Genomic DNA, 26,317 nt, shown 5'->3' on the forward strand with positions numbered 1-26,317 from the left:
ATCTTTTCATCTCAAACCCAAATAGCACTCCAATACTTTCTGTATACTCATCAACCATAAGAATTTTACATCATTTCTGATGGACTTTACAATGCTGCTCTAAACCCAGTCAAAGCTGAACATCCAACAGACGTCCCACTGAGAGCCTTGATGGATGAACCTGATTTGGACACAAATGGGACGTCCTCCGTATGTTGCATGCTCATTGGGTCTGGAGAAGGGAAGTAACTGTAAACTACCTCATCTTATGGCGTGGGCATGTATGGCTGCCAATGGAACTGGTTCCTGTGCATTTATTGATGATGTGACTGCTGACAAAAGCAGCAGGATGAATTCTGTAGTATCTGAAGGCTATAGTATCTGCTCAGATTCAGCCAAATGCTTCAAAACCCATTGGACGGTGCTTCAGAGTGCAGACTTCCTATCCCAAGACTTTTTTAAGGCAAAGAAGTGGAATATTCTGCAATCGCAAAGTCAGTGATCTGACCTGAATCTAACTGAGCATGCATTTCATTGCTGAAGGCAAAACACCTCAAGAACAAGCAGGAAGTGAAGACAGCTGCAGTAAAGGCCTGACAGAGCAATACCAGGGAAGAAACCTAGCGTCTGGTGATGTCTATGGTTTCCAGACTTCAGGCAGTCATTTACTGCAAAGGATTTGCAACCAAGTATTAAAAATGACAATTTGATTTATGATTATGTTAGTTTGTCCAATTACTTCTGGTACCTGATTTGGGTGTAAATACCCCCAAAAGTGAAAGTTGCACCTTTGAGCTCATATTCATATCTAATTTCAACTTCAATATACTGTAGTAGACAGATAAAAAAAAAAAAAAACACTTTGTCAATGTCCAAATATAATGGACCTGACTGTTTATAATGGTAGAGGTCATACAGTACACAAAGTTTCCACTGAAACAGAAATGAGGTGTACAGTTAGAGTGCTTCTGAGCCTCACCACAGCTTTCTGTTTCACAGGAAACTTTGTGTATTCTACTGAACTTACACTAGACTTTGACTTTTTCCTCATGAGTAGCTTGAGTTTTTTAGTTATGGCTTAAATACGTACAAAGGGAAGCATATTAGCGTTCAGGAAAGCCTGTAAGTTCTCCGAACTGTATGATTGGTGCAAATAGTTACGCCCACATTTTTACGTCAGCATCTAGCGCTATTCACGAAGGTGTTTAAGGCGTAGTGTCGGCGCGCGCGCGGCTGGAGCAGCAGCGGCAGGGTTTCAGTGCGCAACGGAAATTGCGTGGATCATTTCTAAGCGTGTGAGTGTGTGTGAGTGTGTGTGTGAGTGGTGAACTTCTGGACAGAGTGGTCAACTTTGTTCTCTGGAGAAGAGAAAGTCAGGAAGCCTACCATGTCGGCCCAAATCATCAGCGGAAAAGAAGTCTCAGCGTAAGTTAGCTTTTTCAAACCGCAGTTTCCGCAACTCTGAAGTGGTAGCTGGGTAGCATTTTGACGCTATTCATCATGCACGTGATTGATTCAGGGGTTGTTTTTATGGACCACATTTCTTCAGCAGTGCTATCAGGTAAACGTGGTGTCGATGGCTCTTTGAAGGTCTGCACTTGTACAGAATAAAGCATGAGAAAGTTCTCGTGCTGGAGGAACACCTGAGAACACGTGCAGCGCTCGTGCGCATTTCATCTCCTCCACTCTTGCATTACATGAACTTGGTTAGTGCAGGATCCTTATAGAGTGACTTTATCCAAGTGTGCAAGTGTGCATGAGTCTTGCAATGAAATGAATTTAGATATAGGTTTACTTTCTAAGTATAATAAGATCTGCAATGCAGTCGCTTCCTGCATGGGATTTTTATTGGTCCTATACCATATAATATTTCTGACAGTTTAAGCTGATCAAGTGATAAGAAATCCGCGATAAGATTGTGGAGTCTGTCTTTTGCAATCTTGTAGTAATGCTGATCTGATCACATTAGTGCTAGAGGATCAGCATTCAGCAGTCTTCAGCACTCTTCAGCATTATTCAGCTCTGTTGCAGCCACTTGGTCACAAGGCTGAGTGGAATCAGTCTCTATCTGGGACACTGCATGACTGATTTGGCTGTAATTAACAGTAGCTGATCTACCATTACTACTCTCACTGTTTTTTACTTTTTTATTTTTAGCTATGTGATGATTCTCTTTAGAGAGTTCAGTCCTGGAATTTGGAGGCATGGTGTAATCCTTTGGCCTGCACACTGACCTTTGTGCATGCCTTTTTTTTTTTAATCACTGAGAGATAAAGATAGAGTCAGTGTTATAGTTTCTGTCAAATTGGCTAACTCTGATCAGAGTACAACACCTCTTCCACCTCCACCCGGTTATAACAGTAATAGTTAAAATAAGAAATAGGCCCTACTAGAGGCGTGTGTGTTCGGGGATTGATTTTTAATCCCACTGCCTGCTGCTGTGCTCAGGTTATCACACTTATCACAGGTTATCTCTCCCACAGTTATCTTTTTTTTTTTGTACCTGCCTGTGATATATTCTAATGCTTTTACTCGGTTCTATTTCCTAAAATATAATATAATATAATATAATATAATATTATATAACCCAAGTAATTTGATCCACAGTGCCTCTGGTTAGGATAAAGAATTTACTTATGATTAATGACTGAATATGGTAAACTCATCACAAGCAGCGTACCCTGTCCAACACACTCCTGTGTTCATTAAAACTGCTTTTCTTTGTTGCACGGGCTTCATTTCGGACCACCTGGTTCCGCCTGTGCAACATGAACAATGCTTCTGTGATTTTTTTTTTTAGTTGGGTCCTGTGGGATCCCAGTCTTGATGCACACCTCTACAATGAGCTCAGTGAAGCTATTGTTTAGTGTCATAAGGTTTTTATTTAGTCTTTGGATCTTCCTTTAAATGTGCACCAAACAGTTTCACTTATAATCATTCTAGGCTATGATCATAAGTCTATCTATAAGATCATAAGCTATCTATAGTCGAGTCTGAGCCAATCATATAATATAAAGATAAAATTATTGTAATAAGATAGATATCAGCTGTAAACATGCAAGTAAATTCAATTTCAGCATTATAAAAAGGGTAAAGGGGTTACCGAACAGCACACAATGTACTGTAGGATCCAGAGCTGTGTAGCAAAAGCCAGCCATGTTCCTGTCTTCAAGTCAGTTCAGTTTTATTTGTATTGCACTTTTAACTATAGACATTGTCACAAAGCAGTTTTATAGAAATCAAATTCAAATATTATTTGTCACATGCATAACCATACACAGTACGACTTGCAGTGAAATGCTTTATACAACTGTTCCGAAATAAAAAATATATATATAGAAAAATATATACATAAAATATATACACACACGTGTGTGTGTGTGTGTGTGTATATATATATATATATATATATATATATATATATATATATATATATATATATATATAAGAATATTTTAATTATAAGAAAACTATATACATAAATATATGAAGGGATTTGGTGAAAAAAGTGAATAAAAAAAAAAAATTATATATATATATATATATATATATATATATATATATATATATATATATATATATATATATATATACACACACTGCCTGGCCAAAAAAAAAGTCGCTGTTCAGATTTTAATAGGCAAATACATAAGAGTCTAGGAATGGATCATTATTAGAGTGATTATAATATTTCTAGCATGTTATATGTTTGGCAACTGTTCTTTTAATCTTAAAAGATGAAGTGTGTAGCTTTTTAGTTCTTTAATAACCATGTAGAAAGACGTATCATGGCCATATTCCAGGATGACACTGCCAAGATTCATCAGGGTTAAAATTGTGAAAGAATGGTTCAGAGAGCATAAAGAATCATTTTCACACATGAATTGGCACCTCGGAGTCCTGACCTTAACCTCAGTGAAAGTCTTTGGGATGTGCTGGAGGAGACTTTACAGAGTGCTCACCTCTTTCATTGTCAGTACAAGATCTTGACCAAAAATTGATGCACCACTTGGTGGAAATAACATCACAACATTTATTTCCATCAAGAGGTGCATCAGTTTTTGGTCAAGCTCTTGTTTTGTTTTGGTCAAGATCTTGCACAGGTTAACCCTGATGAATCTTGGCAGTGTCATCCTGGAATATGGCCATGATACGTCTTTCTACATGGTTATTAAAGAACTAAAAAGCTACACACTTCATCTTTTAAGATTAAAAGAACAGTTGCCAAACATATAACATGCTAGAAACATTATAATTACTCTAATAATGATCCATTCATAGACTCTTATGTATTTGCCTATTAAAATCTAAACAGTGACTTTTTTTGGCCAGGCAATGTGTGTATGTGCTTAAATCAGTTAAGTAATTGAGCATACATTTATATTGAACCACTGTGGTGTAATCTAATGCTTGGTCACATGGTCAGCTTAAATAATTGCTATTCTGTAACAACAGTGACGGGTCTAATTTATCAGACTGACCAGACTCTCAGGCATATTTTGCTACCTCACGTTTCGGCCAGAATTGAATTTCATTGTAATAAAGAAAAATTTGACCTACATATTTTCTGCATGACCTCTGGACTGGAGATGTGATAGATGTGCTTGAATCCTGAAGTACAAGTCAAAAGGCTTATTTTAAGCTGAACAAGCCAAAAAAATTGCACAATAATGTGTGAGCTTGCATTCCGTAGAAATGTAAACGTAGTAGCAGTCTTCATGTGTCGAAACAGTTACTGTGATTCTGTCAGACCACAGGAGTAGCAGAGAGAGCTGGACAGATTAAAGGATTGCACAAATTTCTTTAGGTAGAGATGAAGCAAGGGGTAATTCCTACTATCAGCAGGTGGTCAAATGGCATTGTGAGTAATGTAGGAAACCGATACAGTGAAATTAGCCCATTCACGTTGAGGAAAGAATTTTAAACTAAAAAAGTAAATTCGGAATTTTATTACAAATTAAATCTTGGAGCTCACTGTAGCTCACGAAAATTATGAAGAATAGGTTGCAAGTCGTTCAGGGTGAAATGTTTCAAATGAAATTTGAAGCAAACTGACGATGCTGGTTTGCTTTTAGAGCCACTTAAAACGAAGAAATGTTTGACCTCATTTCTCAAATCTTGAAGAATCATGTCAGGGCTAAATGATTTCTGGTATTTCCTTGGCTAAAGTGACTGAAAGTATAGACTAAATTGTTTTATTTATTTATTTATTTATTTATCTTCACAATACAGCCAGGTGCGAGAGAAGCTGAAGAAGCAGGTGGAAGAAATGAAGACTCAAGACCCAAACTTCAGACCAGGCTTGGTGGTGTTACAGGTCAGTGGGAACAAGTTTTTTTTTTTTTTGCTGTCTACTGAACTTGAGAGACATGCATCTCAAATACGACATGCATCTTGTAATAAGATATCTTCAGGGTTACGAGTCATCGTCATCATGATCACTCTTATTATGGCTGGCTCATTTTTATTTATTTAGCTCATTTATTTAGACATTTCTTTCGTCCAAATACTGAATGCAAGGTAAATTTGCTACAGAAAATTATAATCTTAAGCATTAAATGTTTTTTAAAAAGCAATTAAAATGAATTATCAAGCAATTAAGCAATCATCTCCTTGAGTTAAAGCTGCAGGTCTACACTTGAATCACATCTTGATTGTTTCATTGCAAATCCATTGTGGTGGTGTACAGACGCAGAATTATGGAAATCGTATCACTGTCCACATACTTATGGACCTGACTGTAGCTCTTGATTCAAGATAGAGTCTAGGCAGTCCTCTTCCTGCGGTGGACCATCAAGTGGCACCAGATGCTCTAGATGGTGTGCTTAGGATTGCTTGTATTGCCATAATAGTTGATTTATGGAAATAAACTTCCATAACCAATCATTTATTTTGTAATGCAGCTCTTCATAAACACTGATTGTTACATTACATCTGTCTTGCAGGTGGGAAACAGAGAGGACTCAAACCTGTACATCAGCATGAAGATGAAAGCTGCTGCTGAGGTAATTTTGGCTCCAGTAATCGAATGCTCGCTTACGGAATAAGATAGTTTGGCACATTTTTAGATTATTATAACTTGCCTCCAATTCATGCACCATCATTTTCATGTAATGACTGTGTTTATTATATTTATTTTTTGATGGAATGTAATTTTAGATTGGAATCAATGCGATGCACGTGAGGCTTCCACAGACCGCTACTGAAGAAGAGGTGAGAGAAACCTCACGGATGTATATTCTGCCTATTCTCATTCACTGTGTGTAGAACAGAATCGGAAAACAAAGAGGTTTAAAATGTAAACTCTTCAAAGCTAAGAAAAATCAATAATTGGTTTTGGAAGCTTGAAATATTTGATATGGAATTAGTAACGGGTTTTTAATCATAATATAAAGTCATGCTGCAAAGCATATAAAATGTTTGTCAACTTCTGTCTCGAACACACATGTACTCATGTATACATGTACACACATGTCTCGAACACACATGTACTCAGGTCCTGCAGCGCATCAGAGAGATCAATGAGAACTCCAGTGTGCATGGGCTCATAGTGCAGCTGCCTTTGGACTCCATTCACCGCATTGACACTGAGAAGGTCACCAACGCTGTGGCACCAGAGAAGGATGTAGATGGGTAAATAAAGAGACTTAATCTAGTCTTCCACTCTGCACCATAACTTATGATTAAAGACATTCTTTCAGAAATGTCTGTATTTATTAAGTGACATTTTGGAAAATTAGAGCGGATGTTTTCTGTTTTCCAGTTTGACTAGCATTAACGCAGGGAAACTGGCCCGGGGTGACCTTGGAGACTGCTTCATTCCCTGCACTCCCAATGGCTGTATGGAGCTCATTAAACAGACAGGTCAGTATGTGGTCTTCTGATAATAACAACAGGCCTCATTGATCAATCTTTAGTATTTTTGTGTGTAAATGTTTTCGTAGGCCACTAAAAATTCCCAACAGATTTATAAAAGTTTAGGTAACGCTGATTTTCTTCGTACTCACATATGTATGCTGATAATTTCCAAACACCCATAAATTACCAAGTGCAAATCTCCATAAAATTCAAAGTAAATGGTGAACGATGACTAAATGGTGAAAGAGTGCCTCCTAGGTGCAGCATGTGCTAAATCTTCTAATAATGCAGCTCGGCCACTGCAGCGTGTCGCTATGACAGACATTAACTATAATTTCCTTCTACAGGGTGCCATCTCTTTTGTCTTAATTGAATAGCAAGTCTTATTTCATGACAAAAATGCTCTGTATAACACTGACTTGTCTACAAGTCAGTGTTATAATGTCAGTGTGGTTGATTAATGTGAAGCTTTTCCACAGGTGTATCCGTGGCAGGAAAACGGGCAGTTGTGATTGGCCGCAGTAAGATTGTGGGTGCACCAATGCACGACCTCCTGCTCTGGAATCACGCCACTGTTACCACCTGTCACTCAAAAACTGCTGACCTGGCAGCTGAGGTAAATTTCCAAACACGACACATGTACAAAACTGCTCTAAGATATGATCTATGTCTTTTATTCTCACCAAAAAGACTATAAATTCAGTTATTTGCTTAGAGATGGGCATCCCATCCTCACACAGCGACGACAGCTAGGCTTGGCTGTTGCATTCACGACGTTTAACCCGTTGCTACAACGATACAAGAGACACATGAAAACTACACTTTTCTGCTTTCTCAGCTAAAGCAGCAGTCAAAATATGAATAAAATTTGCATGGTGGAAAAGCCACCAGTGAAGGGGAAAGGACCTACGATGTGAAAGATGCATTTGCTCCTCATAATGGTTACTTTTTGTTGTCTCTCTGCTGACAAAAATATCATATCATATATGTTTTTCAGGCTAGATCATGATCCACAATATGATTACTAATATGATTATTTTTTTAAAACTATTTTTAAGTTACTGAGCAGAAACTAATTTCCCTATGTATAAAAAATATACAAAGAAATATGACTCCAAAGAAAAAGACACACAAAGCACCATTTAAAATGAAATTTAATAAAGTGCACTTACCAACAAAAATTAAATTATTCCAAAATATAAACAATTCTTTCTCAAATAATGAAAACCGAGCACTGATATCATCATGTTTAAAAAATGTTAAATATGTACATGAGTTATACTAATGTCTTCAGTATTCAAAAGTGCAATAAATGGGAAGGTGATTGACAGGTGAACGAGTATTTAAATATGTTTTAATACTGGATAATTTAGCAGAGTTGTTTTTACATTTTTATTTATTTATTTATTTTTTTTAAGTGATTTATTTCATTGCTTTGGCTTTTTTTGCACTTCTCTGGGCACTATGTGTACAGCTGAGGAATATTTATGACTCAGTAAGTTGTAATGAAGATCAGTTATTTTTAGAAGTCGTTCAAAAACCCATCTTTTTGACTGTTTTGATGGGTATTATATCCTTGGCCTTGTCTTTCCAGCACTCACTTGTTTTCTCATAAGTAGTACTTTTTCCAAATGCATTAGTTATTTCGCTTCAGCGCTGTTTCTCCATGTTATCTGGCATTTGGGGCACTTTCCTCGTTAAGCAGGCTTGTTGTGTTTCCTCCAGACATGCCGATCTTGCCTTTACATATTTTTGCAAATAGCTGTTGTTTGCGCTGTGTTCACTGTGAAAAATCCAAACGAGTTCCATGTAACTGATGTAAAATTTTTTAGGCACCAACGCCTCGGTGTTGTCAGCCATGCTGCTGATTTGCCAAATTAAACGAGGGGGAAGCATAAGCTAAGGAACTGCCTACACTTGATGTGTTTATTCACATGTCTGTCAGGGAGAATGCGAGCTGGACTAGTGAATAGAGCAAAGTCTGGTTCATAAAACAACTTGGGATGCCGTATCTGAGTGTTGTTAATATCATTGTACTCATGATCTCTCTATAAAGACAGACCATGGAGACATTTTAATTGTTCACGATCTAAAAATCATCAACCACCCACTCCTGAATGTAGTGTTCACTTCACTGCATTCACTTCCAGGAAGTGTCTCTTAATATTGGAGAGTTCAGAACACTTGCACAAATCATTTCAGATTCATACGTCATATATTCATATTCATAATGGCTCATTTCCAGTTTTTTATTGCGGAGATTGCTCTTTTTGTGTATTTTGGACTGATCTCCTGGAGATCACTATGCAAAATACGTAATGTTTGACGGGTCTGGTAATATATAATATAATATAATCGACGATAAACACTGCTGGATATTGTGCCGATGTAATATCGTGTAGGGATTATAATATTGTTATATTGCACCAGCTTAATTTACATTGTTATTATTGCAGAAATGATGGATCACTAAAATTATGCACATTCTTTTTTTCCCCAAAGGTGGGAAAGGCAGACATCTTGGTGACCGGGATTGGGAAACCGGAGATGGTGAAGGGCGAGTGGGTGAAGAAAGGTGCTGTAGTCATTGACTGTGGCATCAACCATGTTCCAGGTGGGTGCGGAGAGAGAAATGTTTTTTTTTTGCCCAGTTTTTAGAGTGTAGTTCCGTCATCACGTTATCCATCTTCTAGTGTGAAGGCCGATGACTTCTTTCTTTAAAAACATGCATATCTGGGCTCCTGATTGGCATCAGAAAAACATTTGCCCTATTCTCAGGAGAAGTTTGAATCCTGACAATGCCACAGCCAGCCGTGGCCAGGCGTCTCTCTTGATGGGCGGGATATCAGTTCTCTCCCCTGTCAATCACAACGACACTAGACAGCCAATCATGGGCGTCTGTGAGCCTCTGTATGAGGAAGAGGGCAGATAGCACTTTCTGTCGAGTGTGTTCTGCTGAGCTGTGATGTAACATCATCAGCAACCTTTCTAAAAAGATGTGATGGCTAAGCACACAGAGAGAAAATAGGGTAAAAATGGAAAAAAAAAACTGTTGTGTGCAGTGTCAGAAGACAGCCGACACTATAAGAGAGCAATAACTGTTTAATTTTGTACACATTTACCTACGATCAGGACAACTGTTGAGTGTTTCTCTCATCTTTGAGGCTATGTATGTTTAAATCTTCTCACAGACAGCACCAAGCCAAGTGGGAAGCGGGTCGTAGGTGATGTTCACTTTGCCACTGCCAAGGAGCAAGCAGCCTTCATCACGCCTGTCCCGGGTGGAGTCGGCCCCATGACTGTCGCCATGCTCATGCAGGTATATTTGATGTTTTCTGTCTTCTTATTTTATAGTAAGCAGTGTGTTATTGTCTTTGTATGAGCCGTATGTTTTTTAAATTTTTTTTACTTAGAATACCGTACTGAGTGCCAAGCGCTTCCTTCAAGCACATGAACCAGGCAAATGGAACATCTCTTATACCAAGCTCAACTTGCAGAGACCCGTTCCCAGGTTCCACTATTTCTTCCCTTTTTTTAATTTGCGTGTTTGATTTAGTGTAAACTGCAGAGTCTGTCACGTTTATGGCATCTGTATTAAAGTATATAATCCCACAGCACTGTTGAATTATCAAATGTGTTTGGTCAGAATGTGTTGATTAATTTTCTATAACACCATGCCTCAGACAGTAGTGCCAGATCAAATTCCAATCCCAGTTATATATTAATGCATTTGTTCATATACGTTATGGTTTCTATAGCAACAACTTACATAGGGACTTGTATGGTGGACAACAACGTGAAATCTAAGGCTAGTAAATAATGGATTCTTGTTATTTAACAAATAAAAATGTAGAATCGTTGCTATTGTGAAGCTTTCTGTATGGTAATGTTTATTTTACATTTCTCAGTGCTTTGTAACAGTCAGTATGGAAGAGTCTTCAGAACAGTGGACTCTTTTGTGCTTTTGCACTTTCTCAATAAGATGACAAGTTGCATTATTGTAAGTGGTAATGGGTACGAACTTGTTTCACGGACACCTAAATACATGTAATTATAAACAGATAGAAAGTATGACAGCAAACTGCTGAGGAATAAGAGGAATAAAACACTTTTGCTATGAGCTGTTTTAGGAAAGTAATCAACTTTGGGCATTACACTACCCCTTTGTTAATTATTTAAAAAAAATCCTAACAGCACACCCAGAAATGTTTTATTCCTTACTTAGTTTATAGCAGCTGTTGTTAACAGGATGATTTTGACTGTGGAAAACTGCATATAAGCTAAAACTGAAAAGTTATTTTAAAAAAAACAAACTGAAAAGTTATAACAAAATGTTACAAATATATTTTATATCTAAATAAGTCACAGGTTTCTGTGTGGCTCAGATAACAATTTATATAGCTAACTCTATAACTGTCTGGCATCTTACTACTGAGAGTTTTGTCTAATTTTGCCTCTCTCTGTCACAGTGATATCGTTATTTCCCGCTCCGGTATACCCAAGCCCATTGACCGTCTGGCCAGAGAGATCGGGCTTCTCTCGGATGAAGTCGAGCTCTATGGCAAGACCAAAGCCAAAGTCCAGTTGGAAACTATTGATCGATTGAAGTCCCAGGCTGATGGCAAATATGTGGTTGTTACTGGGTAAGAAATTTGTTTTTACAGTTGATCCAACATTTGGGTTTATAGATCGATGTCAGAAAGGAACATTTTGACTCAAAATATCTGCTTCTGTGTAAAAGGCATAAATGATCTGTATATTTGTATAAGCAAGTGGATCTCACAATTTAGCTTTGTTCCTTTGTCGTGAATGAAACGGTGAGTGTTAGGTCAAAAACGTGGCGTTATATATGAATCAAGTCTATAAATGGTACGATTTTTGCTTTTGTAGGATCACTCCTACACCTCTTGGTGAGGGGAAAAGCACCACTACGATAGGGTTAGTGCAGGCTCTTGGTGCTCACCTCAAGTGCAATGTGTTTGCCTGCGTGCGCCAACCATCTCAAGGCCCCACGTTCGGCATCAAAGGTACGTCATGTGGTCATGTTGCAGAATTTGCTTAGCAGGTCTCTTTATTGAACATGGACACAACATATTTTCTTACTAGGTGGTGCAGCTGGAGGTGGCTATTCTCAGGTTATTCCCATGGAAGAGGTAATCTGGCTGTTCTCTTGCTAATTTGATAAGTTGTTTCAGAAAATGGTTAGCAGTGAAAATATTTAAATGCTGGAGAAATATTAAATGTGGAATAAAATGACAGAGCATGCTGTTATAGGAAAAACAAAAACAAAACAAGGTGATGTGATGGAGAGTGTAATTTTCCTATAACAGTACATCCTGAAGTTTTATTCCTCTCATACCACAATAATTCTCTATTGATTACAATTTTTAGACTGCATGAATGCTACCTCAGACCTTTTAACCATTTATAGTTACATTTTAATTTCGCAGAACGTCTGTGAGACAAGTTAGTTCCTGTTCTCACTTGGTGGAAAATTTATTGACTGTTACCTGGGACGCCCGTAATGTTAAACATCATCTTACAGGAAGCTTCACTGTATCAACCATTGATTGTTGTCAATTGATATGATATTCTCGATCCATTTATTATTAGCCTGAGATTAAGTGGAGCATCTGTCATACAAGTTACTGTGAATTAGTTCTTACTACAGAAATAGTAATGCGTTAGAGCGAGTACATTAATGTACGTTAATGTTTGCTGAATTTTTTGTCGGTTGTAGTTTAATCTTCATCTCACTGGTGATATCCATGCCATCACTGCTGCAAATAACCTGGTGGCTGCTGCCATCGATGCTCGTATGTTTCATGAAGCCACTCAGTCTGATAAGGTAAAGAATTCTTTGGGCATAGTTTGAGCTTCTTGAGAAAGCATCAGTGTAGCATAAAGCTGGGAAATATGACAATATAATATCAATATCCTGATAAACTGTGTCACAGTACAGTTTACTGAGATGCAAAATCATTTTCCTTTTTTAAAAAGACAATTACAAACTTAATTTGTTTTGATGGTTTAAAATTTGTACTAAATCTTTAAAAGTGTAAACTGTTCATTTTCCTCTTTTTCACTGTTAAATACTTTAATTTTGTAGTTATTAAATAAAAATAGTCTTGATAAAGTAACACAACTGGCAGTTTGCTAGCAAACCTGTATATCCTGATACATATCTTGTATTGTAATAATGTCTTTCAGTTGATATTATGATATTGTAATAATGTCTTTCAGTATATATCATGATATAATATTGTTGTCATATTGCCTGTCCCTAATGTAGTGTTATAATTACAAAATTTCTAAACTTTCAAGCTCTCTTATGTGTCTGTGATCCATTCAGGCACTTTTTAACCGCCTGGTGCCGCTAAGTGGAGGCCAGAGGAAGTTTTCCCCTGTGCAGATCAACCGACTCAAAGTATGAATATTTGTATATGACATGTTTTAATGATTGCAAGAGTGGCTTGCATTCTTTTTTTTCTTAAATAACTGGCCCAAAATTCAAACTGTATTTTCCATCAATATCATTTTTTTTGATAAAACATTAGCACCGTTGTTTATTTGTAACATTATTCACTTGCCTATGAATAGTGTGATTGTGCGTTGTAACCACAGAAACTGGGCATTGAGAAAACTGATCCGTCCGCACTGACAGAGGAAGAGATCACTCGCTTTGCCAGGCTGGACATTGACCCTGAATCAGTCACCTGGCAAAGAGGTATGGATGACTGCAGGCTCTAAATTTACTACTGTGTGCAAACATATTGATTCCTCCTTGTGCTGAAATACACAGATTTCTTTCTAGATTATTATTATTTTTTTTTTAATTATTGTTTGTTTTTTTCCCCTTCCCCATAATGCAGTGTTGGACACAAATGATCGATTCCTCCGGAAGATTACCATTGGCCAAAGCCCCACTGAAAAGGGCTATACCAGAGCAGTAAGCATTATAGATGCACTCATTCATACTATTCACATTGCTGGTGTATAATAATGCACTCATTCATACTGTACACATTGCTGGTGTATAATAATGCACTCATTCATACTGTTCACATTGCTAGTGTATAATATTGGAATCTAATTATTAGTAAAGTGGCTGTTCTTGAGCTGGAAACCTGTGTGTGCTTTGCAGGCTCAGTTTGATATCACGGTGGCCAGTGAGATCATGGCTGTGTTGGCTCTCACCAGTAGTCTGGAGGACATGAGGCAGAGGCTTGCTAAAATGGTGGTAGCAACCAGTCGCAGTGGAGAGCCCATCACCACAGAAGACCTGGTCAGTGATGCAGATTTTGATGGTCATTAAATCTGAATTCAATACAATCCATTGTAAATAATCATCTCTTGTGTTGCTGTTTAATTTTCTATGTAGTCTTCATTGCAAATTTGTCTTTTATTTGTGTTTTTTTTTTTTTTTTTTTTTTTTTTTTGGAGGGGCAGAAAGGGGAATATACAAAGAGACAAACAGAGATCCATCAAGCATATATTATAGCCAAAAATTCTAGTTAATCTATTATCAGTATATGCATGCAGTGGAGCTCAGGACTAAGATAACTGTAGCTCAGTTATCTGTGTGTGGAGCATTAGCTGTTCCGCTTAATTGCATCGACTTTAAAGGAGTCGACAAATCTGTAGCTTGGGCTATCAGTTTCATCCAGTGGACAAGTAGGTTCTGCATTTAAGCTGCAGAGCAACTAGCGAAAGAAAAACGTTACCCCCTTATTGATTTTCACTAAAGAAAATGTATATTTGATGCGTTTGTTTAAACATAACATGCGCTGGTTGGTTCATACATTTCTCTGTGGTGCAAAGCACCTCAACTCTGTGATGTGTACTACTCTTTTCTGAAAGAGTAGCAGAGATCCTACCAACTGCTGCATGTGAACCAAGGACTTGGTCTGTCTGATAGGAATTGTTTTACTGGTCATATTAATTAGCTTGATTGCCAGGGGCAGCACGGTGGCACAGTAGGTAGTGTTGTCGCCTCATAGCTCTAGGGTCCCTGGTTTGATTGTGTTCCTCTGGATTTCCTCTGGATTCTCTGCTTTCCCCCCAACTATCCAACAAATATGTATTTAGGCAGACTGGCGCTGAATTGCCCCTACCCAGGATATAGCAGTTGATGAATGAAGATGATGAATGAGTGCGATGATGGACAATCTTTTCTGAATCAGGAATATGAAGGGATGTGGAAACCTAGACAATAACGTATTTATATACGACAGAAGAACACCACAGCTCATAGCTGAAATGTTAGCCGAAGACTTTCTGCCTTTTTGTTGAGGGCACAAACTCGATGCTTCTTCACCTGAGACATTATCAGGAGACTGTGGGTACATAGTCACCCCTCTCAGGGATTCAAGTACTCACTTCTTTTCAATAGTGTGTCTTAATGCAAATAAATAGGCTATAATACATTTGAGTTGGCTAGTTGGCTCTAGCAAGCACAACATGCAAATGGGCATGCACACTGAAGCTTTCACTTGCTATCTAATGAATTTATGATTAGTCCAACCCTGCTTTATCTTCTTGATCTTTATCTCTTTTCAGGGTGTGTGTGGAGCACTGACAGTGCTAATGAGAGATGCCATCAAACCCAACCTTATGCAGACCCTAGAGGTATGAGAACCTGCATGCATGTACATGTGTGTGTGTTCATGCATTTGTGTGTGCTGGATTTATTTACAACTATGAGCTATAGGTTGTATAGGTTCTGCTCCTCAGTTGGTGAATTTGGAGGAGAGCAGTGGGTCTGTGTGCTTTGCATTCATCCATTTTACATTTCCAAACCAAATTTGGACAACAAGGAACCAGCTTTTTGTTTAGTTGTATTTTTGTTTTTTTGTTTTTTTTTTGACATACACAATTTTTTCATAAAATTAAATCTTGAGAAATATGAGAATACACAGACAATATACTAACGTGGTTTTCTGTGCTTAGCCAGAAAATAAGCTTATCACCTTTCTAATAAGAAAAATGACCAAAGTGATTCATGTTTCTGTCTTAGGGAAACCCTGTGTTTGTTCACGCCGGCCCTTTCGCCAACATCGCCCATGGAAACTCCTCCATCCTGGCTGATAAAATCGCTCTGAAGCTTGTAGGGCCTGAAGGATTTGTGGGTAAGACTAATAAAGGTTTTGACAAAGTAATAATATAATATAAGCTAGTACTATAGATAACTATAGATAAGTTGACATTAGCATTGTTCAGCTTGCTTAACCCTTTCTCGCAGTATACTTGCGTTCCATCTTGCTGGAGGAATGGAAATTGACATATCAGACATTTTCGATCAGTATAAACAAATTAATTATTTTATCGCTGCAAGTCTGCTATAAGTTTAGTCAGGACACTGTTGGGTTTCTGTATGTAGAGTATTGTGACTCTGTGTTTAGCTGCTGGTGAGCAGGATGATGGGAAAAGGGAGGGGTGTGAGCCCCCTGCTGGACAAACAATTCACATCTCTCCACAATAACACTGGTACAGAGATAAAACGGACAGCATAACTAAAGCTTTTTTGATAAAACACTGTATACAACTGCCACAATAAAACTATAACATTTAAACCTAGTAGGCTAGATAAAAACGGAAATACTTACGAACATCTGCAAATTATTAAAGCCCTGAGTGACTACTTTCATATGAGCCACTGGAGTGTGACATCACAAATAAACTCAATGCTGAACACAGGCCTCTGGTAAAAAGAGTTAATGGTTCTCAAACTTTTGCACTTTAACTCTTAGATATGAGAATATTAAATGAGTGTAATAATATTTTGGCTATTTATTAGCACCACAGAGCTTTTTATTCCTGAAACTTCCACCAAAGTAACACAGTAGGTCCATGTTAATGTTATTTATAGCCATACTAATGTTTGAGTTATTCATATTTAGATTAGTGACCAAGGCAAACAGGTTAATAATTTTAGGAAGTCAATAATAATTATAATAACTTTGAGAATGATGGATTGTGATTTCCACCACTAACAAAAAAATAAAAAATGACAGACAGCCGGGGGTTCCTGGACCCCACTTTGAGAACCACTGGCTTAATTAATTTTTTCTTCTGCTACATACACATAGCTGAATTGTCATGTTTATTTCTAATCTTTTATTGTCCTTGGTGCTTTCTTTCTGGCAGTAACTGAGGCAGGCTTTGGTGCAGACATCGGCATGGAGAAGTTTTTCAACATTAAGTGTCGTTACTCCGGGCTGCGTCCTCACGTGGTGGTGCTGGTCGCCACAGTGAGAGCGCTGAAGATGCACGGGGGTGGACCAACAGTGAGTGAGAGCACTTATTAATAGCTAATAAAAGAGTGATTTACTTTTATTGGTGATCTGCTAACTACGCTGAAGTTTAGGTAATGATTAGATATGCCAGCTACATGATGTAGTGCTATCCATGTGTGAAGTAGTTTTATTATTTTATCTACACTCACTATCCATTTTAATAGGAACACCTATACACCTGCTTGTTTATGCAGTTATCCAATCATTCCATCATGTGGCAGCAGCACAATGCATATAATCATGTAGATACAAGTCAAGAGCTTCAGTTAATGTTCACATCAAACAGATGCTTTTCTCATGGGCTGGTTTGAGTATTTCAAAAAATGTTGATCTCCTGGGAATTTCTCACACAACAGTCTGTAGAGTTTATACAGAATGGTGCAAAAAAAAAAACTTTCAGTAAGCAAAAGTTGTGGTGGGTGTAAATGCTTTGTTGATGAGAGAGGTCAGAGGAAAATGGCCAGATTGGTTCGAGGTGCCAGGAAGGATACAGTAACTCATATAATCACTCTTTACAACCGTGATGAGCAGAAAAGCATCTCAGCATGCACAAAACATTGAACCTTGAGGTGGATGGGCTACAACAGCAAATGGCCGCATTGGGATCCACTCCTGTCAGTTAAGAACAGGAATCTGAGACTGTCATGGGTACAGACTTACAAAAACTGGGCAGTTTGAAGATAAGGGGAAAAAAAATAATTTTTTTTTTCTCCTTCTTTTCTTTTTCCCCAGTCTTCACCTGTCCAGTTTCAGTGAGTCTGTGCCCATGAGATGTGTAGATAGATAGATAGATAGATAGACAGACAGTATTATCTTACATCCCTAGTGTACTAGTTTGTTACTAGTTAGCGAACAAAGTCATATTGGAGTCATTAGCATCAAACAAATTAAAATGACAGGGATGTTGAATATTTTACCAGGTCCTTTAGGTTACTCTCTCACGACTTTGTTGTTTTTGTTGGGTTACTGCTGCTGTGAGGCGCTCAGATTTTGTCCCTTCCCTCTCCTTTTCTCCTTCTGACTAATAATGAAAATGAGAAAAGCAATATAACCTATGCATGGGAAATTATATTCATTATTTAGACTCTACATCAGTAGTAATGTCCTTTTTGCATAGATTTTTAATGCCTCCTATTTCAAAGTGACATGCTGGACATGTTGGTGAGAATTAGATTAGACTATAAAAAAAATTGACTGAAGTTGTCGTAGTTCGATTGCATTTTGCTATACTGCAATGTACTGAAATGTGTATATATTTTTCTCTAGGTCACAGCTGGCATGCCTCTTCCAAAGGAATACATAGAAGAGGTGAGAATATCTATCAGTTCTTCTGTCTAATAAACTTACTTGTACATTTCATACCAGCAACACGTCTTTTTTATACAATTATTGTACAGAAATATTATATCTGTACAGTAAATAAAGCTAATAGAAACCTGTCCTAACTATGACTTGTGTATATGATGGTCTTCTAGAACCTGGAGCTGGTGGAGAAAGGCTGCAGCAACCTGAGGAAGCAGATCGAGAATGCCAAGCACTTTGGTGTGCCAGTTGTTGTAGCAGTCAATGCTTTCAAGTAAGAGACTGTACAGGCATAAAGTACATTTAATATAACACCTAGACTATGCATTCCACTGATGTGAGCTACGTAATTATATTACATTGAAAGATATAGCTTATTTATGAATAATTCTCGATTCTGATTGGTCAGGAGGTGTTGATTTATTTTCTCTGAGAGTAGTTCTGGCTCTAATTCAAATTCAAAAAGTTTTGTAATGAATGCGTTTGTTTCTATAGTAACTTACACAGGCACTTGTATAGTGGATGATCTACATAAGCTAAGCTAAGGCTAATAATAAATTAATAACTAATATTTATTATATAATAAATAAATAATAAATTAATTATAAAAATGTAATTTAACAAAGAAAACATGTAATCATTGACGCTTTCTAAGAGATTTTGTTTAACATTTTTGGAATGAGTCTCCAGAGTCAGTGCTTTGTAAAGTCAGCGGTGAAGCTGTAACTTTAAGTTTTCCTTCATAGGAAAGTTTTTAGGACTGAGGGATTTGAAGTTTCGTGGTAACATGACAAGCTGCATTTTGTTTGTAATCAACTATAAGTGAGAGAAAGAAAGAGAGGTTACACAAAATAAATATATCTATAGGTGGATAAAAAGTATGATGCCATTCTTTAGTAAATAAGAATTGTAGTCGTTAGCGAATTGGTGCGGTATAAGAGGAGTAACACTTTCGCATGTGCTGCTAAATGAAAGCAAGCAACTAGTGGTGGAAAGAGTAACTCCGCTTCTCGTCTGCGCACAACACACCACCTTGTTATTGGTTATTTTCCGATAACAGCATGCCCTGTTGTGCTTTATACCTTATATTTGAGTTCAGATAGTTTGAGCGTGAATGTTCTCTCTGCGTGCTTGTATGCAGGACAGACACTGATGCTGAACTGCAGCTGATCTGTGAGCTGGCTAAACAGGCAGGAGCGTTTGATGCAGTGCCCTGCACTCACTGGGCAGATGGGGGTGCTGGAGCCACTGAGTTGGGCAAAGCCGTGCAGAAAGCTGCAGAAGCACCCAGCAACTTCAGCTTCCTGTACGACACTGAGGTAATATCATTCACACTTTCAGCACTTCTGCTGTAGTTTATATACTTCATAACTGCTGTTTTTAAGTTGTGTATGTATAAAGTGCTTCTGTATTCTTATTCTGATTCTTTAGTTGCCTGTCGTTGATAAGATCAGAATAATTGCACAGAAGATTTACGGAGCAGATGATGTCGAGCTGCTCCCAGAAGCCCAGCATAAAGTGGAGCTATACACCAAACAGGTAAGACATTTATCAGGGTTACGTCTTGTGCTAGCACTTGGAGGGTCAGGCTTCACCTCCAGCATCCAAACAATGGCACGGATATAATTTAGAAAATCAATGGGATGTAATGACATGATGTAGTTTAGGAACCTTTTGTGAAAATGTTGAAGTATTTGATTTATTATAGTCACTGGAGTGTCCTTTTTTTAAGACAATTTTTAAAATTTATTCTAAAATGACATTTTATGAATTAAACGCCATAAGCAGCATACACTATATGGCCAAAAGTTTGTGGAAACCTGACCGTTGCTTGGGCATATAAGCCATTCAGCCACAAGAGCATTAGTGAGGTCAGGCACTGATTATCGGGCAAGGATGCCTGTGGTGCAGTCAGCATTCTAGTTCAGGAATTCCAAAGGTGTTCAGTGGGGTTGAGGTCGGGGCTCCGTGCAGGCCACACGAGTTCTTCCACTCTAACCTTAATGGATCTCATGTTGTGCTCCAGGGCATTGTCATGCTAGAACATGTTTGGACCTCTTAGTTCCAGTGAAATTGAATGCTGTAGCAATGCAAAGACATCCTATACAGTTGTGTGCTTCCAGCTTTGTGGCAGCAGTTTGGGGAAGAACCACGTATGGGTGTGATGGTCAGGTGTCCACAAACCTTTGGCCATATAGTGTCTTACATTGGCCTAGATTTAAGTTTTTCTTAAGTTACTATAATTGTTTATAGAGATTTACAATGACATGATAACATGAGGTTGCTTGCAGGGTCACAGGCTGAGTGTGTGATAAACAAAGCCTAGCGATAGTTATCTGTTGTTGAGACATGTAAATATGTGGGAAATCTACATTCAACCAACGTGGCAATAGAACAGTAAAAAACATTGCTGGTTGAAACTTGTGTCTGGCAATAAACCCAAAGCTCACTGCATACGTATGGATTCTTTCTACAGATGTAGTGTTTTTTTAAGCTATTTAAAAGGTTGTTTTTAGATTTGATATGTCATTGCTGCAAGTTTGTATTGAAAGCATCTTAAGTAGTATCAGGGGTGGACAAGCAGATTTAGTGTCTGCACTAACAGCATTTTTATTCATAGCTGACCTAATGCTAGTTGACTTCGACAAAACAATAGTGCGCTTCACAGAGACAAGACACACCTCGAGACTTTAACTATAGCACATGCTTCCAATTTCCACTGCCTGCTGCACTACGCACATTTACAGAGGCCTGATCTGGTTGATGGTAGAATGATTTTTATTAGGCATATTAATCTTTTAGTAGGTATATGGATGCTCGTATGGATTACAGATTCTCTTTTCAGAATCAGCCATCATATAACTCTCCAGCTATAAATAAGTCACCTCATGGTTAACATATCAAGAGAAAACAAAAACACCACCTAGACTCAAATAATACCTTTTATGTGTGTTGTGAGAACAGAACACTACCATTGCCAAAATGTTTGCCAATGACTTGCTGTCTTTTTGTCAAGGGCAAAAACATGGTGTGCTACATTAGAAACTTTGTTAGAAGTTAATGATCATATACTGGTTTGTTTCCTTTAGTCTGTATTGCTACACTGAACTAGCTAAACTAGCCTGGCATATGATAATGTTAGCTACCACTTTTCAGCCTTCTTACTTTCCGGGTAACCAAAACATGTGATAGGGCAGCACACTTATTTTTTTGTCCAGAACACACTGTCACATCACACATCACATTACATTAAATGTCTTTATTGTCTCTGATTTGCCAACTTCTTTGGAGAAGAAAAGCCCTGCATGCCTACATGACAGACATTAGCTGAAAGGGTGGAGGCCCCTGGAGCCAGAAATGCTCAAGGAAGTGTGTTGTGTTTTTACTCCACGTTAAATCAGATCAATTAGTTGTACGATGGGTAAAATAATTGCACATGAACATGTGTACACATGTGTATGTGTGGCATCGAATTGCTTGCGGTGCTGATGAACAACTTCCATATTATGTTTCTAAAGAGCTTTTCATTTTTTCCCTCTTTCTTTGTAGGGTTTTGGCAATTTGCCCATCTGTATGGCAAAGACCCATCTGTCTCTTTCTCATGATGCTGAAAAGAAGGGTGTGCCCACTGGCTTTGTGCTACCTATTCGTGATATTCGTGCGAGCGTTGGTGCTGGGTTTCTCTACCCACTGGTTGGCACGGTGAGCACTTCTAAGAGTCAGTGGTTCTTCCTTATCTTACACTATGAATTAAAACAGGAAATATATTCAAGAAAACCAACTGTACTGGCCTTTACTGGCCTAAACAACTTTATAGGCCTAGCCAGTACATTGGACTGATAATACGAGCAAGCCTTGTATGCAAGTAATGTTGTGCCTGTAAGCAAATATGGAGTATCTATATTCCTTTATTCCTCTTACACCACAGCAGTTTGCCAACACTAATAATTTTTTATTTATTTAAGAACGGCATGTATATTATCTATTTTTAGTTCAGGTTAATGTTGCCAAATACGTTAGTTCCTATTATCACTTACAATCATGCAGTTATAAACAGTCTTGCCCTCACCAGCCTTTCTTTATCTCTTATGTTAATAAGACAAAATATGCAGTTTTAACAAGAAACTCTAAAGCCCTCCATCTGAAGTCTTCTGTGTCCGAAACAGCTTTATTTATTTATTTATTTATTTATTTATACCTCTGACTGTTACAAAGTGCTGACACTGGAGACTTCCAAAAATGCTAAATAATCTCCTCACAGAAAGCTTCATCATATCAACAATAATATTATTAACTTATTTAATACAATTCTGAGACAGCTATACAAGTCCCAGTGAAAGTTGTTACTATGGAAACCATAATGATTTGGACAAGTGCATTGATATATACGTGCAATTTGAATTACAGCCAGCACTACTGTAAGATCTGTTGTTACAGAAAATGAATCAACCTTCTCAACAATTGGAATTGAGAATTCAACAGTGTTGTGGTATAAAAAATAATTAGAAACTGTTTTAAAACATTCACATATTTACACATATTTCTCACTGTGTGGTTTTCCGATACAGATGCCCACCATACCAGGCCTCCCAACACGCCCCTGTTTCTACGACATAGATCTGGATCCAGTGACTGGAGAAGTCATCGGCCTCTTCTAACAGATGCTGAATTGAATCCCCCGTAGGCACACTTCTGAACCAGATGTTTGTAATGGTTTAATTAGGAAGCTATATGAGTTATAATCATTTCCTGATTGTTTCATAGTTTGTAAGTGGTCTTCATAGTTGTTGGATCAGTATTACAACTATAAGAGTGTTCTGCTATGGAGAGATGTTCTTAGAACTGACAAACTCTCAGAGCCAGCAAAGCCCTAAATATTTACATTCAATTAAATGGGAATGTAATTTGTATGTGATGGGTGGAATTATTCCAACGTACAATCGCTAAAGCCCTTCTAACTGGCCTTGATTTGAGCAATTATGCATTTTATGTACAGTTAGTTGACACAATGTTGAAAGCATGAGACATTGTGAAAAATTCACAAAGTAGGTCAACAGACTTGGTTAGACACGTAATCATGTGCCCATTATAAAAACAAATTAAATCAAAGTGCAGCATGGGAAATTTAAAAATTAGCTACTATCACATCACCTTCCCCATTGAATGTAGTTAAATATGGAGCTGTATTTTTTTCTGCCAATTTGGAGCATTTTTAAATTCAAAGTGCATCACGAATAATGACTACTGGCAATGTGCTTGAGATTGTACGATGGAATTTTTCAGTAGAACTGTGTTAAAACAACAGTTTAATATGAACTATTAGGTATAGATATTATTACACTTTACGTTAGGGAGGAATACTCTGGAAATTTAGACACAGGAAAACAAAACCAAGTTCATCTGCAAGCAATGTGAATCAGAAAATATGAAATAGTTAAGAAGGGCTTTTTTTCTTCATACATATAGCATTCCTTTAATGGTACACTACATGATAAATGATCCACTGTATTAATTCTCTGTTACTCTTTGAACTGACAATTTCAGAAATGTACCTGCCATGCAAGTGAAATTTACACAGTCATCATTATGTAGTACTGAAGATGGTCATATGATGACTAAACATGGCTTATGTAGGCTGGTTTAAAGACAAAGCTGAGGACTGGAAAAATTGGGGACATGCCCTCAGTTCTATTCCAAACAAACTCTTTAACGTCCAGGTTTGTAACTGAAAGAACTAAGAACTGTAAAGAGTTTATAAACTGTTCACTGTTAAAAGTTTCTCCTATGTCTTAACCTTGACTTTTTTTCTTCATGGAATTTTTTTTCTGGAAGTCTGACATGGTGTACATGTCCTTTGAATGTCTGAATCACTGTTGTCTTTTTACAAAATGAAACATTTAAACCTAAAACTGGAACCCCATCTCCATTCCGACAGTCTTGTTAAATAAAGGCATATCCCTTAAAGGCATACCATTATTGCATATACACATTTTAAGTCAAGTCCAGTGGCTTTTTATTGTCAATTCTCTAAATAAGTGGTATACATCAGAATGAAATGTCGTTGGTACAGGACCATGGTGCAAAACGTAACAGGATAGTAGTTCAGTACACATACTACATAAAGTGCAAATACACAACAGCATGAGATGAGTGCAAGACAAGTACACAGAACAAAATACACAGAACAGTGAATATGCAAGATAACAAATACACAGTGCAGTGATAATAGAACAGTGCTGTGTGGGAAAGCTACTGCAACAATGGACTCATTCAAGTAGCATTATCTGAGTCTTCTTTATCTGAGCTATCCTGTCCACATAACTGTGATGTTACTGCTGTACTCGTTCCTTTTCTGCTTTCTAGTTTCTTGTACATCTTTAGTGTCTATAACCTCTATGGTTCAGATGGAGTTGCAGTGACAGAGTGAAATGAAACCTGATCCCGCAAACAAGGGACTCAGTAAGGTGGGTTTGACCAGGGCAGCAAGTTAAGTACCTCTGGCTTAAACAACCGTGCTTCTGCTATGAAGTTTATTGTGCAGCAGCACAAATACACTTAAAGCAAAGACATATTTTTATGAGTTATAGAATCATAGTAACTATTTAGAGCCAGAGACACTGTTTAGCAAAACCTGTTTTGATGAAGATTTGTCACACCCACTTGATGTGGCTCGGAGTAACTGCAGGCCTGGAATGTCAGAATGTGACTTTCCTGTTGCTGGTAAACCTGTTAATAACCCGAGCTGAATCAAGTGCGTTAAACTAGGTAGGAAGAACTATGATGTCCCTCATCCTCCATGCCCTGACATGCACTTTCTAAGTCCTATCTTAAAATACCTACCTAAAAAAAATACCTAGCCACAGGTATTCTGCACATTCCATTTTATAAAAACAAGTTGTTTTTTTTTAAACTCAGACTGGCATGGAAAAATATAAACCATGTACTGTTCTTAGATATCTCCTAAACAGTAGAGTACACTAGAAACCTGCCATAGTGAAAACCCTGTATTGACCTGACACATTTCAAACAGGTGATCACATTCATTTTTATAAAACAATCAGCAAAGCAGCTCCGAATGAATTATTCATGACCAACAGAGACAAGCTTTAGAATGGATGAATTGTGTGTGTGTGTGTTTTGTCTGTGAGTGGGCCTGTTTTTATATGTTGTTTGGGGACCAAATGTCCCCACAAGAGTTGGAACATCAGTTCTGACTGACAGTAGGGACATTTGGTTGGTCTGCATGAGGAAAACTGCTTTTTTTTTTTGGACAAAATTTTTATTTTCTATAAAAAAAAACTAAAAGATCTTAAATTATTCATTTTGTTTACTGAGATTAAGGGTTGGGTTAAATTTAGGTGTAGGCACAGTATTAATTAGCTGCTTTAATAATGATGTTAATGGAAGGTCCGCCTCACAATGATAATAATATGAACGTGTGTGTGTGTGTGTTTGTGTAAGAGAGTGGAGAAATAATGTATCAAAAAGTCAATACATGTAAAATATTTTGTATTTCCAGGTTCGGACAAATCAAAGATGAATAAATTTAACTCAAATGTATGATGAGTTAATTATCTGGGCTAATACAGACTAATTATGGAAGGGGTGACTTTTATGTCTCTGCTTTATGTCTCTGCATAAGACAAAATGCCAGAAAGTACTGGCTAACATTTCAGCTATGAGCTGTGGTATTTTCTTGTTTCAACGATGGAATCTGACTAGTCTTCATTTCACTTGATGAAGTGTTTAAATATGAGGTAACTGTTATGCTGGCAATCGAGTTATAAACTGTTTTTGTACTGCATTATGCTGTATTTTGCTTAGTTTTGTTTCCATATCTATCATCCGTTCAAGCTGATTAACATGACTAGTAAATATAGTTC

The 26,317-nt window shown here is 37.6% G+C and overlaps 1 protein-coding gene across 1 annotated transcript; it reads left to right on the forward strand.

Moving 5' to 3' along the window:
* The first annotated feature begins 1,206 nt into the window (after nucleotides 1-1,206).
* On the forward strand, nucleotides 1,207-24,398 carry mthfd1b (methylenetetrahydrofolate dehydrogenase (NADP+ dependent) 1b). Its single transcript, XM_034308225.2, has 27 exons — nucleotides 1,207-1,404; nucleotides 5,212-5,296; nucleotides 5,925-5,984; nucleotides 6,139-6,192; nucleotides 6,476-6,612; nucleotides 6,743-6,843; nucleotides 7,317-7,453; nucleotides 9,340-9,451; nucleotides 10,029-10,156; nucleotides 10,251-10,348; nucleotides 11,307-11,480; nucleotides 11,728-11,864; nucleotides 11,944-11,990; nucleotides 12,578-12,685; nucleotides 13,190-13,264; nucleotides 13,462-13,564; nucleotides 13,710-13,786; nucleotides 13,982-14,122; nucleotides 15,397-15,465; nucleotides 15,854-15,965; nucleotides 16,984-17,123; nucleotides 18,399-18,440; nucleotides 18,608-18,708; nucleotides 19,576-19,753; nucleotides 19,866-19,973; nucleotides 21,984-22,136; nucleotides 23,003-24,398. Exons 1-27 carry the CDS (start codon nucleotides 1,367-1,369, stop codon nucleotides 23,090-23,092), a joined length of 2,805 nt encoding a protein of 934 aa, XP_034164116.2. The 5' UTR covers nucleotides 1,207-1,366; the 3' UTR covers nucleotides 23,093-24,398.
* Nucleotides 24,399-26,317: the final 1,919 nt, after the last annotated feature.

The sequence above is a fragment of the Pangasianodon hypophthalmus genome, chromosome 10 (genome assembly GCF_027358585.1).
Source record: "Pangasianodon hypophthalmus isolate fPanHyp1 chromosome 10, fPanHyp1.pri, whole genome shotgun sequence".
NCBI classification, from domain to species: domain Eukaryota; kingdom Metazoa; phylum Chordata; class Actinopteri; order Siluriformes; family Pangasiidae; genus Pangasianodon; species Pangasianodon hypophthalmus.